The following is a 15,028-nucleotide window of genomic DNA, read 5'->3' on the forward strand; positions in this document are numbered from 1 at the left end:
AAACGTAAGTCTCCATAAACAATTGAGGAACCAATCTGGCATAATTGAACGATCTTTTGAAGATTTATTAGTAAGATAAGGACAATATTCCAACTTCATTCAACTAATAGACAATCTTTATATTGACGCGGTCACCATTGACAGCGTCTTTAGCTATTACAATTGTAGTTTGTCTGTAAGTCTTGTACTACCTCGAGACTCGATCAAGAAAGACTTTACTCAAAAAAACTCCCATTTCATTTATATATTAAAAATTTGGAAATTTTGGGGGATTTTTTTCTTCTGTATTCATTTAAAGTTTTATACGGTATTATTACACCATCTAAATCGATCTCCGGTGCGCCGTAACGTCACAAAACGTCACAATTTTTCGTGTGTTTTGTTTACCACTTGCACAATTCAAATGCTCAGGAAAATGTCAAAATTTGACCAAATGCATTGAAATTTTTAAGAAGCCAATGAAATAAATTAAGGAATTGAATAAGGTTTATTTCTAACCTAATCTTATATATTTAAATCTTTTATTTCTAATCAATACTCCTCTATTCTCTTATAAAACCTTCGTTTTTTGACCGTGCACCGTAGGGCCTTACCCTGTGCACATCCAAGCACTATAAAATCTATATTTTTATGTATATTTTATCCAAAACATTATAATTAACTTAAATATGATAAGTAAACATTCACTGAAAATTTCAGCTTATTACGTCCATTATTTTTCGAGAAAATCGCTTTGTCCACGATTTTATGGGACAACCCTCGTATAAAGACAAGACCCTTATGAATTCGCCATTTGCAACATGTACTTTCGGTTTCAGATCTTAACATTTGGACAAAATAAACAGGGAAAACAACTTTCAGGAGGCTATCGAAGTCCAACTTACCCTTCTTTGATAAACATATAATTATTGTTTCTGTAATGATGACTTTCACTAAAAGTTAGGAATTAATTAGGTGTATTTTTATACATGCATTTTAAAAAGAATTTTTCTCGATAATTTTTTTAAAGGTGCATGGACACAGATTTGAATTCAATATTTTCTGTATAAGATCACGACTTATATATTTGAATAGCATTTCACATAAAAATATATTAAAACTTTTATTTCATCTTGAAGTTATTGAAACTTAAAATTTTGGGATTGGTTTGATTGACAGTTTGACATATCCTTGCACTCTCACAAATTTAACTTTTATCCTTAATACTTAGGAGAAGTGGCAATCTTGTTAAGTATTAATGAAAAATATTAAAACTTTAATCCACAAAAATAATTATATTCAGAGTAGATGTTAGAAAGCAAACCCCCTTCACAAGTATCGTCATTCCGCGCTTAGTGTTGTGTACAGAGTTTAGCAAATTGATCACACCCGTGAAACGTACACAGTTTTTGTAAACAGGGCACAAGCTCTGTTATTGTTGATGTTTACGATTCACCGGGTGCGTTCAACTGTTAAAGTCTGCTCACCACAACTGCACGGACTGACAATTTACTGTGTGTATGTTTTGCTTTCGAACATTTGTACTCTGATTTTCTGGATTATAGTAATATTCTTTATTTATACACAAAAAGATTGCCACTTTTCCTAAGTATAAAGAATAAAATAAAAAATTGTGAAAGTGCAAAGATTTGTCAATCAACCCATCTAAAAATTTGAAGATTTATTAACTTTTAGTTGAAATAAAATTTTTAATATAATTTTGTGTGAAATGCTCTTAAAATATATAAGTCGTAATATTATACAGAAAATATTTACTTCAAATCTGTGTCCATGCACTTTTAGGATTTGTTCTCAAATGATACTTCCTATCTGTTAATCAATAAAATATTTTATGAACTGTAAAAGTTTTAACTTTATAAACCACATAATTTTGGAGCTATTGTAACATGTTGACCTTTGTCAAAACTTTAATGTACGTGGGCTATTTAGTTCCTATATGACAAAAACGTCTCAGTCATTTAATCATTTCACTATACAAATATTGATACATGCAATATAAAATTAGAATTCTATTTTTCTATTTTATTAATATGTACTAGTCCCAGTTTAATCATGGACCCCCGTACCAGTGCGCAGGACGTAATACGATGTGACCTGTGTGAGACCGCTGTGGTACAGATGCACTGTGATACATGCCTTGTCAACCTGTGTAAGGCCTGTGTGGGAGAACATGTGTCAACCGATCCATCAAAACCCCATAAAATTGTTGATTTCAAGGAGAGAAAATTTACCACGATCTATCCTAATTGCAGATCTCATAATAAAGAGAAATGTAAAATGTACTGCAAACAATGTGACATTCCTGTCTGTATCAACTGCCTCGAATCTAATCAACATTTAAGTCATGAATTATCTAAATTCTTGCAAGCTTTGGATGAAAAGAAGGACATGATTATAAAAGAGAGAAATGAATTAAATGATACAATTTATCCAACCTACCAGGACATTGCCTCTGATGTACAAAAAAGAATGCGTTATTTGGAAAAGGATTATGGAGATCTCGCAACAGCCATAATGAAACACGGAGATGACTTGCACAGAGAAATTGACAAACTTGTCGAGAAACTTAAAGCTGAGGTTGATGAGATGAAAAACACGCAGTTACAAACTCTACAAAAACATCTGGATGAAATTAACAAAAGCGTTTCTGAAATCAAGAATGAAATCGATTCAATTGATGTTGCTGTGGATTCTAATGACATTTCAAAACTATTCAGTGTTTCATTTGTTATGAACAGATACAAAGATCTTCCAGGGAAAATTGTGCCCTATTTACCTAAATTTGCTTTTGGAAGAATCCAAGGAGAAGAACTTCGTAAGTTCTTTGGATCCTTATCATCAAGTTCTTCAACATTATATAAACATGGCTACAGAATGACCACAAGACAGAAATCACCAGAAACGGGATCCTCTCCTCCAATCAAACAGCTACTTGATGAACCAGAGATTGCCACTACCATAGACACTGGGTATGGATACCTTTACAATGTGGCATGTCTGAATGATGAAAATATCTGGACAAGTGGAGAAGACAGCACAATGAAACTCTTCAGCATCAATCAGGGATCACTACTCAAGTCAATCACAACCAAGTCAGGGAACGCAAAATCTAACATAGCAGTGACAAAAGGAGGAGATTTAGTTTATACTGATACCAATGACAGAACTGTAAATATTGTGAAAAATGAAAAGATAGAGGAGGCGATCAGCCTACAGGAATGGAGACCTAAAGGTGTCTGCAGTACCTCCTCTGGTGACCTCCTGGTTATCATGGACAGTAAGGATGACAAACAAACGAAAGTTGTTCGTTACTCTGGCTCCATAGAAAAACAAACCATTCAGTTTGATGATGAGGGTAAACCACTCTATTCACCTAGTTATCGTTACCTAAGAAATGTTACAGAGAACAAAAACCTAGATATATGTGTAGCTGACGATGGAACTGGAGTGATAGTGGTGGTCAATCAGGCCGGGAAACTGAGATTCAGGTACACTGGACATATTCCTGCTCCAAAGAACAAACCATTCTATCCACGAGGAATCACCACAGACAGTCAGAGTCGCATCCTTACAGCTGATATGAACAATGACTGTGTCCACATCATAGACCAAGATGGACAGTTTCTCCGTTACTTAGACTGTGGACTGACTGAACCCTGGGGACTGTGTACCGATACAAATGACAATCTATTTATTGCTCAATGGGAAAATAAACAAGTGAAGAAAATCAAATATCTGACGTGAGACCATAAAGAAATCACAGAAAAATACATCAATAAGTCAGACATGCCACACAGCTGCACTGTATGTACACTTAATGTAAGAAATTAGAATTTTTTAAAAATCTATTTGCGAAATGAATATTATGGATGTAATAATATGCTAACTTAACTAAATCATATCATATGTGTACATGTGCATGTGTTTGCTGATGTTTAGCAAATAAAGTTTCTAAAAGGAATACTCAGATGCTGCTTTTCTAATGTTAGTTTACTCTGTTTAGTAGGAAATTGTCCTTACTTTCTTAGAATACTAAAGCGTCAAATTACCCATAATGCAAAATTATTGCACGCATCACTAGGTTGTAGAACATACATCACAAGATTTTGAATAATCACAAGATATTGCACATACATCACAAGATTGTAGAACATACATAACAAGATTTCGAATATATATCACAAGATTTCGAACATACATCACAAGATTATAGAATATACATCACATTAGTTTTTGAATACACATCACAAGATATTGAACATACATCACAAGATTTCGAATATACATCTCAAGATATTGAACATACATCACAAGATTATAGAATATACATCACAAGTTTTTGAATATACATCACAAGATTTTGAACATACATCACAAGATTTTGAATATACATCATAAGATTTAGAACATACCGTATATACTCGCCTATAAGTCGGCTTTTTGGGAGGTTTACTTTGGTCCAAAACTCTGTGTCCGGCTTATGGGCGAGATTGGTATTTTAGAAGGTCAGTCTTTCTAACATAAGCATAAAAAATACAACCGAATTCGAGGCGTACCGACTTATAGGCGAGTATATACGGTACATCACAAGATTTTGAATATACATCACAAGATTATCGAATTTAGCAACGTTTAACACGCCATACATGAGAAAACAATATGCGAAATAATTTTTACTGTGTGGCCGACAATTATGAAAACTGGTAAGGGGTGTAAAGTGGTTACTGTACAGTTAAATAGGTGTTCAAAACTACTCAACCATGACGTTTATGACGTCAATTGTTTAAAGGCCAAAAACACGCACATATTAATGATGACAGTTTTGTAAACACATTTTGTAGTACCAATTGGTGAACTGGGGGTATAAACATCGTTTTTGCATATTTTAAGTCAGTTTGAATTTCTTGAAAGCGTGTCATGGCTGACGGGTTTCGTTGGGTATAGTTTTTGAATGGCATCGACAACAATATGTTGCGGTGCAGTTTGTTTTTACGTTTTCCACCAAAGAACATTTTTTCAGTTGTTAGAGAGTAACTTGAAAGGTTTCCAACCTACCGCGACAGTGAAGTTGGCGCGTAACAACGTCACATTAAGATAGGGCTATCATCATGCCACTTAGCTTCTGTAATCGTCAATGCATTACCACTGAAACCGATATTAAAACAGTAAGGGATCATAATTGTACCATTCACTCTAAAACTGAAAGAAAGTAATTGCTCTATTTTGGTCCGTGAGCTCGGCAACTTTGGGTCGGTATTACTGTCACTTGCGCACGCATACGTCGGATTTCTGATTTTATCTTTTTTGTTCACCCCGGAGAAATATAGACTGTATTTGTCATTTTTTTCTTACAGACATTCATAATTACCGAATCAGCTGGATTCTGTAAATTTTATCTTTTTTCCTCAATCAAAAATCTGTTGGATAAACTCGATGATAGGGTTTGAAGGCTATAGAATGCTTTAGAATACTCCAATTATTCCATGTCGACTTTACGGCTATCCTGTCGTAAAAGTTGAATAATATCCCTATGAGAAAGATTAAATGCACTGATGAACTCCTTGCACGGGAAATTCAAGGTTTTTACAGATGCGCAAGGGAGATGATGAGAATTTTTACTTTTATACTTCCAACAGTCAAAATCATGAAAGAATTTAGGAACTTGTTGAATAAAGATGAATTTAAATATTTGATACCAAAAAATACATTCGATATGATAGTTCTAATTTACTCCTAAATTTTACTATACGTTTCTTTTTCCCTTTCAGTACATATCTTGTCAATACATGTTTTATATCACAAATGATGCAAGCTATTTAAAACATGTGCAAATATCAAGATTAATCTACTTCAAGTTAATTAATAAGATTTTAAAGTAAGAACTCATATCCTTGTTTGCTTGCAGCGATCTATAAAATACAGTAGGGTAAACTGATCGCAAGTCGAACATGACCGCGAGTCGAACGCATTTTTAACGTCACCTAAACCTTATGATAAACAATAAATGGTAGGCAACTCTTGATTATCTGCCTTCTTTGTTACCCATCTAATCAATTAGAGTTGTCTTTCTTAGGTCGACCTCTTCTGTTAATAGTTCTAGGTGCCGGGAAATTTGAAGGTTATTTCCCCAAATTTTCTGTTGTAAATGAATTATCAATGTTGTTTCCAAGCTTCAAACAATTAACAAATAATCTAATCAATATTTAGAAAGACAAATTCATACCTATAAATGATTTTAAAATCTGTTTTATTTACGTTTGGATGCATAATTCGCAAAATAATCCACCATCCTTCATTTGAAATAATGTTAAAAAATTATATGAAGTCGAACACCGAAAATGATCGCAAGTCGACCAGTGTTCGACACCAGAAACAGCTAAAAAAAATTCCTCAAATAAAATGAAATACACGCATTATAAGATAAAATATTAAATATTTAAAGATATAAATGATTTAATTTTAAAAATGAATAATTAGGATGTATATAAATTAATTATTTGATGAAGCAGAACACAATTTACGTGATCAAAATTAACAAATTTAGAATTAAAAAGGACATGTATGTAGGCTATTTCTTTGGCAATGATGTCCAAATTAAATTTTTAAAAATTTGTGCTAAATCCACACGCAGGAAAAAAAATTGAGTTGGATTTTTTTGTATTGCCACCTCCCCTGCCCTTTGAAAAAAAAAACTGGCCTGACAATGTTTTCAGCGCGATCCCCAAAGCCCAATAATGTAACAGGTGTGTGTTGATGGGTTCCTAATGCTTTGTCCAATTACAAATACGTTAAAAATTATACATATCTAAATAGCGAATAAAAAAGATTGGACGTTCTGTAAGCACATGGCATATAATTTCGAATATACGTATAGTTATTTCAATTAAGTCTGAAAATATTTATTGATAAGTCTACCTGCAACCATGTCCTAATTATTATTGTAGCTTGGTAAAATCATCTTGGTACACGCATTGGGGGTTGGGCCCCACTTCTGGAATTTCCGGGGTTACTTGGGAGTGGTAGAGGTTGTTCGTTACGAAGTACTACATGTAGTATTTATTTATTTGAGATCGATTCCGTTCCCTATCTTCACCTTTGTCAGGTAGGTACGTGGTCATGATCCCTCCTTTAAAAAAATAATGATGCAGCATGCAAGTATTTGCGCCAATTCCAGAGGTGAAAAAGAAACGAAATCTGTTGAGATCTCAAGAATATCTGGACCGTGATTAAAGATCAACATGATTTAAAGAAAAACAAAAGTTTATAGAAAGTTAAATTGTTCAACTAAAACACTTTTTCAAATATGATTCAAATAGATGAAATGAAATTCTCTCCACAATCTTAGAATTGGGAAATATTATTTGATATATAAAAATCTACGACAAAAAATCAGAAATATGTTGAAAGGAATAGTGCAATTAATGGTTTTCTTTGCATCAGAAAATTCACAAGCAGAAAGTCTTAGTCACTACAATACTATAAAGCTGTGGCATAATCTTTGTTCTGGTGTAAAATGTCCACGTAACAGCAGGAGCGGGAGGCGCACCCATCCCCCCATTTTTTTCAAATATAGCTTTTTTATTGAAAAGCTTTATTTAAGCTGTGATTGGACAATTTTTGATAAAGTCATGTCCTTTGACGAAAAAAATATCCAATTAGTTGCAATTTCCGTTCATTTTCTTTGCAGAGGTTGCACGTCATACTGAAATGACTTAGTTAAGTTTACTTGTCTGCCAAGTTATATTGAAATCAGACAAGAAATGTAGGAGAGGTAACGTTTTGAGAAAAAAAAATGTTTCAAGACAGACGGAAAGACGACGAACATTTAATTCCCACATAAGCTCTTCTGGTCTAATAAAAGAAGAGGTAATAAAAAGTTGTATATCTTTCTGTGCCATCCTTGCTCCATGTGCACCTTGATTTAAACATAAAATATTTTCGATATTTACTGAAGAAAGTTGCACATAACAGGCCTATGGTAAGATTTTAAATATATTTGACAATTTTAGATGAGGGAGGGGAAGACACAGTACGTATTACCGGAAGAGAATTCAATGCAAATTAAGATGATAGAAGGATGAATAGACAGAAGGACACTATATGATCAGAAATATTAGATCAACTTCTGAGCTATAGATTATGCACTATGATCCCCAATATGCACAGGCCTATAACTATAAGATTACATGCAGTTAAACTTATGCGGGTCATGTGAATTTGGTTGAAAAGACAAATGCCAATAAATTCAGGTATTTATAATTGAGTGATTTTTGCAGTAAATTTTCATTACTTAACTATTTACAGGTCTGAAAAATGTATCAAGATTTGTGTAAATGTTTAAAACACTATTCAAAGATGATCAAGATCAGGCTTGTTTCTGTTAGAGACGGGGAGACACATACTACTTTTAGTTTTTACCACCTGATAAACGTGTTTATTACTTGTATATATCTGACTGTATGCTAGTATTAACTGTCATTGCTACTCTTCCAGGCCCGTAGAACAGGAGGGGACACCTAGACGGTTAAAGAGATTTATTTTATCTTGTCAGATTTTTATGGGAAGCTTCACCCCCCCCCCTCCTTTAAAAATCATTATAAGATTATTGATACATGTATATATTTAATACTGTAAACCAACTTTTATTCGCGTGTGAGATATTTTCGCGAAGTTCGCGAAAGCCTTGTCATCGCGATTATTTCTTGCCTCGAACCGGTCCTAAAAGTCTCTGAGTCTAATAACAACAGATCAAATTAGGCTAGATCGCTAAAATTAATCGTCGCAAACTAGATCACCCCGGTATCTCGCGAAATAAAGTCCTCACGAATAAAAGTTGGTTTACAGTGTATCATAATAAAATTCCATTTTCTAAAAAATAAAGTCCTAGTTTGATATGGACCCCCGTACCAGTGCCCAGGACGTGATGCGATTTGACATGTGTACTTGAGACTGCTGTGGTACAGATGCACAGCGATATACAAGACATTGGGAATAATTTTCATTTTTTGAAAGGTGAGAAACTAATTACATGCAAACCGATATTTTCAAAGTTTAAAAATATGCAGATACATGTGAGAAACATTAAAAACTTTATGATATGATATTGGTACATTTGTCATGTTATTACCGTCTTCCTTGGAAGACGGTATTATATAGTTGAAGTTTTTTACAGTCTTCGGACTATGCACTTCCTCTCTTTCGTGATTGGTAGAAATTGCATGATGAGAAAACTTTCAATTATTTCATTGGTTGAAATGCTGTTCAAGGCAAGGGAGATAACTTTCTGATGGTCTAATTTTCGTACGACTTAACAATTTTTCCATATTTGCAATCTTAAAAAAATGACAAAACGAACAACATCAACTGTAATTAATTCTAAATAACAATATTTTTAATAGCAATTACTAAAAAGGTCTCTTTATTTTCATCAAGTTGCAAATAAGATTTGATTTTTATTGCTTGCTGGCTTTACAATTTGTATTTATTCTTTTCCCCTTATTTGTTTGAAGAAAGTAACATTTAACGGAATCGGCCGGGGTTTGCCGAAAGTCTCGATCAGTTTACGGAGATGACCGAGCGATAACCGCGGTAGAACTAAAACCATTAAAAAGCTAAATGTAGAAATACGAAATCAAGAAATTCAAAAGAATTATACAACTTGAAAGATGTAGATCAGTTTACTGTTTAACGTTGTTGCTAAAGACGGTTAGCTTTTTGAAAAAGCTCTACTTGTAAGTTTGTTATAAGTTGGTTATTTTGGTGACTGGAAATTTAAGGTAAGTTCAATACAGGAAGTCCCTCTGAAGTCTGAATATTTGACAAAGGAACACCAGCACATGAAGGATAATTAAGAAAGATAATAAAAACTTTTGAATGTTTAATACCTTTAAATTTAAAATTGCCAACAAAGGTTTTCTTTACATAAAATTAGCTAGAAAATACCCATGTCTTTTGTACTGTGACATGAAAGCAACCTAAAATTTGTTAAAACAAAGGAATCAAATGATCACCTATAATGCATGGCTAAAGGAATATGGAATGTTTACCAATGGTAGTAATGTTGGACATTTTTTTCACATGTGATTTATCAAGCTTGTAAAGAAATGTGCGCTGAAAAAACCTAATCTTTGGCATTTCTTCATATAGAGCATATGGCATATCCGATGTAAACAAACAATGAATTATCGTTCGCAATCTCTATAAAATATCCATCCGCATAATGGCTGTATGTAATGCATTATCTTTGTTGACTAATTCATCGCTCCAGACTTTTGCATTTTGTGTTTTGGATATACGACTTAAATTCGAATTCGATCATTAATACGGGTAAAAATTATGATTTTATTTAATTTATTGCTAGTACCTTGATTTTAATATTTTGTAATTACTGCAAGGAAGATTACTTAACCCGAACTTTTGACGCCGTTGTCCAATTTAACAACGCACTCTTTTGAAACTATCAATACAAACACCTAAAAATGACAGTGTCTGGGTTTTTTTTTTTAATTAACGTATACGAGGGTTGTCCAGTAAAATCGTGGACAAAACGTTTTTCTCGAAAAGTAATGGGCGCACTAAGCTGAAATTTCAGTAAATGTGTATTTATCATATTAAAGTGGATGATAATTTTTTTGATAAAATATAGGCAAAAATAAAGATTTCATTATGCTTGAATGTGCACGAGGTATTGTCCTACGGCGCACGGTCAAAAAACCAAGGTTTTATTAAAGAATACACAAGTTTGAATTCTAAATAACAGTTTTAAATACATAAGATTTGAATTAAAATTATCCTAATTCAATTTCACAACCAATTTCGTAGTCTTTGTAAAAATTTTAAGGCATTTGCTTAATTTTTGGCAGTTTCTCGAGCATTCGAAAGTGGTAAACACGACACACGAAAAATGGCGACGTTTTATGACGTTACGGCGCACCGGAGAACAGTTCAGTTTTATTTCGATGTTGTAATGACACCTTTAGAGACTTGAAATGACCATAGAAGAAAAAAAATTATAAAAATATCACCATATCTTAAGTATACAAATGAAATAGGAGTTTTCTTAGCGAAGTTTTTTTGATCGAGTCCCTGGGGAGTACAAAACATACGGACAAACTCCTAATGTAATAGCAAAAGACGCTGTCACAGTAGACCGCCGATATGAGATTTTCTATTCGTTGAATGATGGTGAGAATATTATCCGTAACTTACTAATAAATCTTCAGAAGATCGCATGAGGGTGCCAATTGGTTCTTCGGCTGTTTATGGAGACTAAAGAATGTGTATCAATGAAATTCCTAAATTTAAGTCGGACTCATCCAACTTCATTTTCAGATAAAACGTGACGCTGTTTTAGACACTTTGACGTTATAATCCATGCGCCATAAGGTGATACAATACATGGCATAAAATCTCATAATTTGTTTATTAATACATATATTTATCTGAAATTTGCTGTGTATATGACTAAAATATGTACTAAAAAATAGTGAAAATTTCAGAACGCAGTGATGTTTATTTTTCACACTAGACAACTTGTCCACGATTTTACGGGACAACCCTCGTATACGTACGTCTTATAAATATGTACTTTTCACAATTGGTGAATTTGAAAAGAAGCAAGGAGGAAAACCTACCATTATGTGAGAATAAGATTTGTTTAATACATTTCATTGGTAATTTCAATATTTATGATACTGATAACTAGAAAAAAACAACATATTTTTATCAATTATCAATTTGGTTTAACAGATTATCAATAAATTCAAACAAATTAGTAATTTAAATGGCACATGTGAGCTAGAGATTATGCGCTGTCCTCAATTCACAGACCAAAGTCTATAATTAATGACACAAGGACTAAAATTAACTTACTGGTAGACTACACAGGTAGATAGGTCATGCACGTTATTCTTCCGATGCCAATAAAATCAGGTAATAATTATAGGGTCATTCTTTCAATAATGTTTCATTCCTTGGGATTTTTTAATATGCAAAATAGTAACATTTGTTTCAAAGTTAAAACATTATTCGAAGACAAAATCATAATCGTCACTTCAACACCTCACTGTTTTTTGAGATATCGGTGTTCAAGTTCAACTGTGTCTATCTATTTTCTATACCATTATGATTACTTTTGGAATATCCCACCTTTGATGTTTTGGAGGTCCGTGTTTGCTCTGCTCCTATTTTTTTTATTGTTTTATGGACTTTGAGATTGAATAATGTTCGTTATCACCACAACCTTCCTTATTGCAAAGATTGATTTAAATCCTCACAATAAATTAGGAAGTAAAAACACCTGACAGGTAGATAACACACATAGTGGATCACATGATCAGAGTGTATATCAATAGAGAGGACGGACACCATTACTGCATTCAGGTAATTAAGGTAAGAATGACTTTAAATTTTTTGTATATTAAAAAAATTAGTACTGTCTGCTTTGACCATGTGAAAAATATCTCTGTAACTCAAAAATTCAATAATTCATGAACATGATGTCTTGTTTATCTACATGTGTATGTCTGCAAAAGTTGCCTCCTTAATGGCCCATAAATCTTAATATTATTTCATAGACATATACTCATTAAAGCTAATATTTTGTGTTTAGTGTAATGATGGACCCTCGTACCAGTGCCCGGGAAGTGATGCGATGTGACTTGTGTGAGACCGCTGTGGTACAGATGCACTGTGATACATGTCTTGTCAACCTGTGCAAGGCCTGTGTGGGAGAACATGCTTCAGCTGATCTTTCCAAACCCCATAAAATTGTTGATTTCAAGTATAGAAAATCCACTATGTTCTATCCTGCTTGCAGATCTCATGATAAAGAACTTTGTGAAATGTTCTGTAAACAATGTGACATTCTTGTCTGCATTAGTTGCATCGAATCTAATCATCATTTAGGCCATGAATTATCTAAATTCTTGCGAGTTTTTGGGTGAAAAGAAGGACATGTGTATAAAAGAGAGAAATGAATTAAATGACACAATTTATCCAACCTACCTGGACATTGCCTCTGATGTACAAAACAGAATGAGTCAGTTAGAAAAGGAATGTGGAGATCTCTCAACAGCCATAACAAAACATGGAGAGGACTGGCACAGAGAAATTGACAAACCTGTCAAGAAACTTAAAATTGAAGTTGATGAGATGAAAAACACACAGTTACAAACTCTACAGAAACATCTGGAGGAAATTTATGAAAACATTTCTGAAATCAAGAGTGAAATCGAATCCATTGAGGTTGCAATGGATTCTAATGACATTTCCAAACTATTCAGTGTTACATCTGATATGAACAGACTCAGAAATCTTCCAGAAAAAATTGTGCTCTCCTTACCTACATTTACTTCTGGAAAAATCCAAGGAGAGGAATTTTCTAATCTCTTTGGCGCTTTATCATCAAGTTCTTTAACAGATAAACATGGCTACGTATACAGCATGAAGACAACACAGAAATTACCAGAAGCTGGATCCTCTCCTCCAGTCAAACAGCTGCTAGATGAACCAGAGACTGTCACCACCATAGTCACTGTGTATGGGCTGCTTTACAATGTGGCCTGTCTGAGTGATAAAGAAATCTGGACAAGCGGACAAGATAGTACTATGGAACTCTATAGGATTAATGAGGGATCACTACTCAAGTCAATCAAAACCACGTCAGGGGGCATACCATCTAGCTTATCAGTGACAAAAAGAGGAGATCTAGTCTGCACTGATTACAAAAAAAGAACTGTGAATATCGTAAAGAATGACGAGATAGAGGAAGTGATCAGACTGCAGAACTGGGAACCTAACGGTGCCTGTAGTACCTCCTCTGGTGACCTTTTGGTTATCATGAAAAGTGATTATGAAAACCTAACAAAAGTTGTCCGTTACTCTGGCTCCACAGAGAAACAGACCATTCAGTTTGATGATAAAGGTAAACCTATCTTTTCTCCTTATCTTTGCTACATAACTGAAAACAGGAACCTGGATATCTGCGTGTCTGACAATGGAGCTAAGGCAGTAGTGGTGTTCAATTCGGCCGGGAAACTTATATTCAGGTACACTGGACATACTTCTGCTGCATCCTTCAATCCACAAGGAATCACAACAGACAGTCAAAGTCACATCCTTATAGCTGATATTAGCAGTCACTGGGTCCATATCATAGACCAGAATGGACAGTTTCTCCGTTACATAGAATGTGGACTGAGTTGGCCCTGGGGACTGTGTACAGATACAAATGATAATTTGTTTGTTGCTCAACGTGGACGAAAACAAGTAAAGAAAATCAAATATCTGCAGTGAAGCCATAATGAAAGACATAAGAATATTTCAAAATGTTTTCTATATAAATGCAATGTGTAAGATAAGACTTTCAACAAAAATTAAATTGCTTCATAAATACAAGACCAAGAAATCGAAACATTTCTTTGAAGCCATGCCTTTGTTCTTGCAGTCTAAAATTTGCCTGTATGCCAGTAAATTTTGATTCTGGAGAATCATCATATTTGTCGTAGAAATAATATTGAAAATCTCAAAGAAACAGCTAAAGCAGAAAGAAGTGAAAAACACTAAGGACTCCCAGGAATCTGCGGTGCTACATGTAGCTTTGACAGAAGAACTCTCAGGCCTGCGGAATAGAATTTCGGAAATGAAACAAAATACATCAAAGGTGATATCAAAACTTAAAAAGCCTACTGATGCAGCTAAGCTCACTGAGCAAAATCCAACTGTGGTTGATATATCAGAAAGACTGAAAGCATAGAAATCCACCCTTTTGATGGATCCGCCACTGAAGGACACTGTAAAGAGAACACAGGCCTTGCCTTGATACAAAATTCACTCTTTCCCGCCGTGAGACAGCTGCGTGCGCAAATGGCGGAAGTTCAGCAATTAGTGACACATGGAACTGAAAAAGAAATGAAATGTATCTCCTATGCATTTAGTATACAAGGACTAGCTTTTACTTCATGGGAATAAATTGTATTGCGATTTAATGAACAGAAATTAAATACTAAGCAATTTCTAGACAAGCGTT

The 15,028-nt window shown here is 34.0% G+C and overlaps 1 protein-coding gene across 1 annotated transcript; it reads left to right on the forward strand.

Annotated features, from left to right (window-relative positions):
- Positions 1-2,586: 2,586 nt before the first annotated feature.
- On the forward strand, positions 2,587-14,755 carry LOC134259189 (uncharacterized). The gene is made up of 6 exons (XM_062741785.1): positions 2,587-3,468; positions 3,517-3,740; positions 12,611-12,869; positions 13,168-13,822; positions 13,925-14,268; positions 14,537-14,755. Exons 1-6 carry the CDS (start codon positions 2,587-2,589, stop codon positions 14,753-14,755), a joined length of 2,583 nt encoding a protein of 860 aa, XP_062597769.1.
- The last annotated feature ends 273 nt before the right edge of the window (positions 14,756-15,028 follow it).

This window comes from Saccostrea cucullata, unplaced genomic scaffold (genome assembly GCF_032062105.1).
Source record: "Saccostrea cucullata isolate Sc308-1 unplaced genomic scaffold, CSIRO_AGI_Scuc_v1 ctg1365, whole genome shotgun sequence".
NCBI lineage: Eukaryota > Metazoa > Mollusca > Bivalvia > Ostreida > Ostreidae > Saccostrea > Saccostrea cuccullata.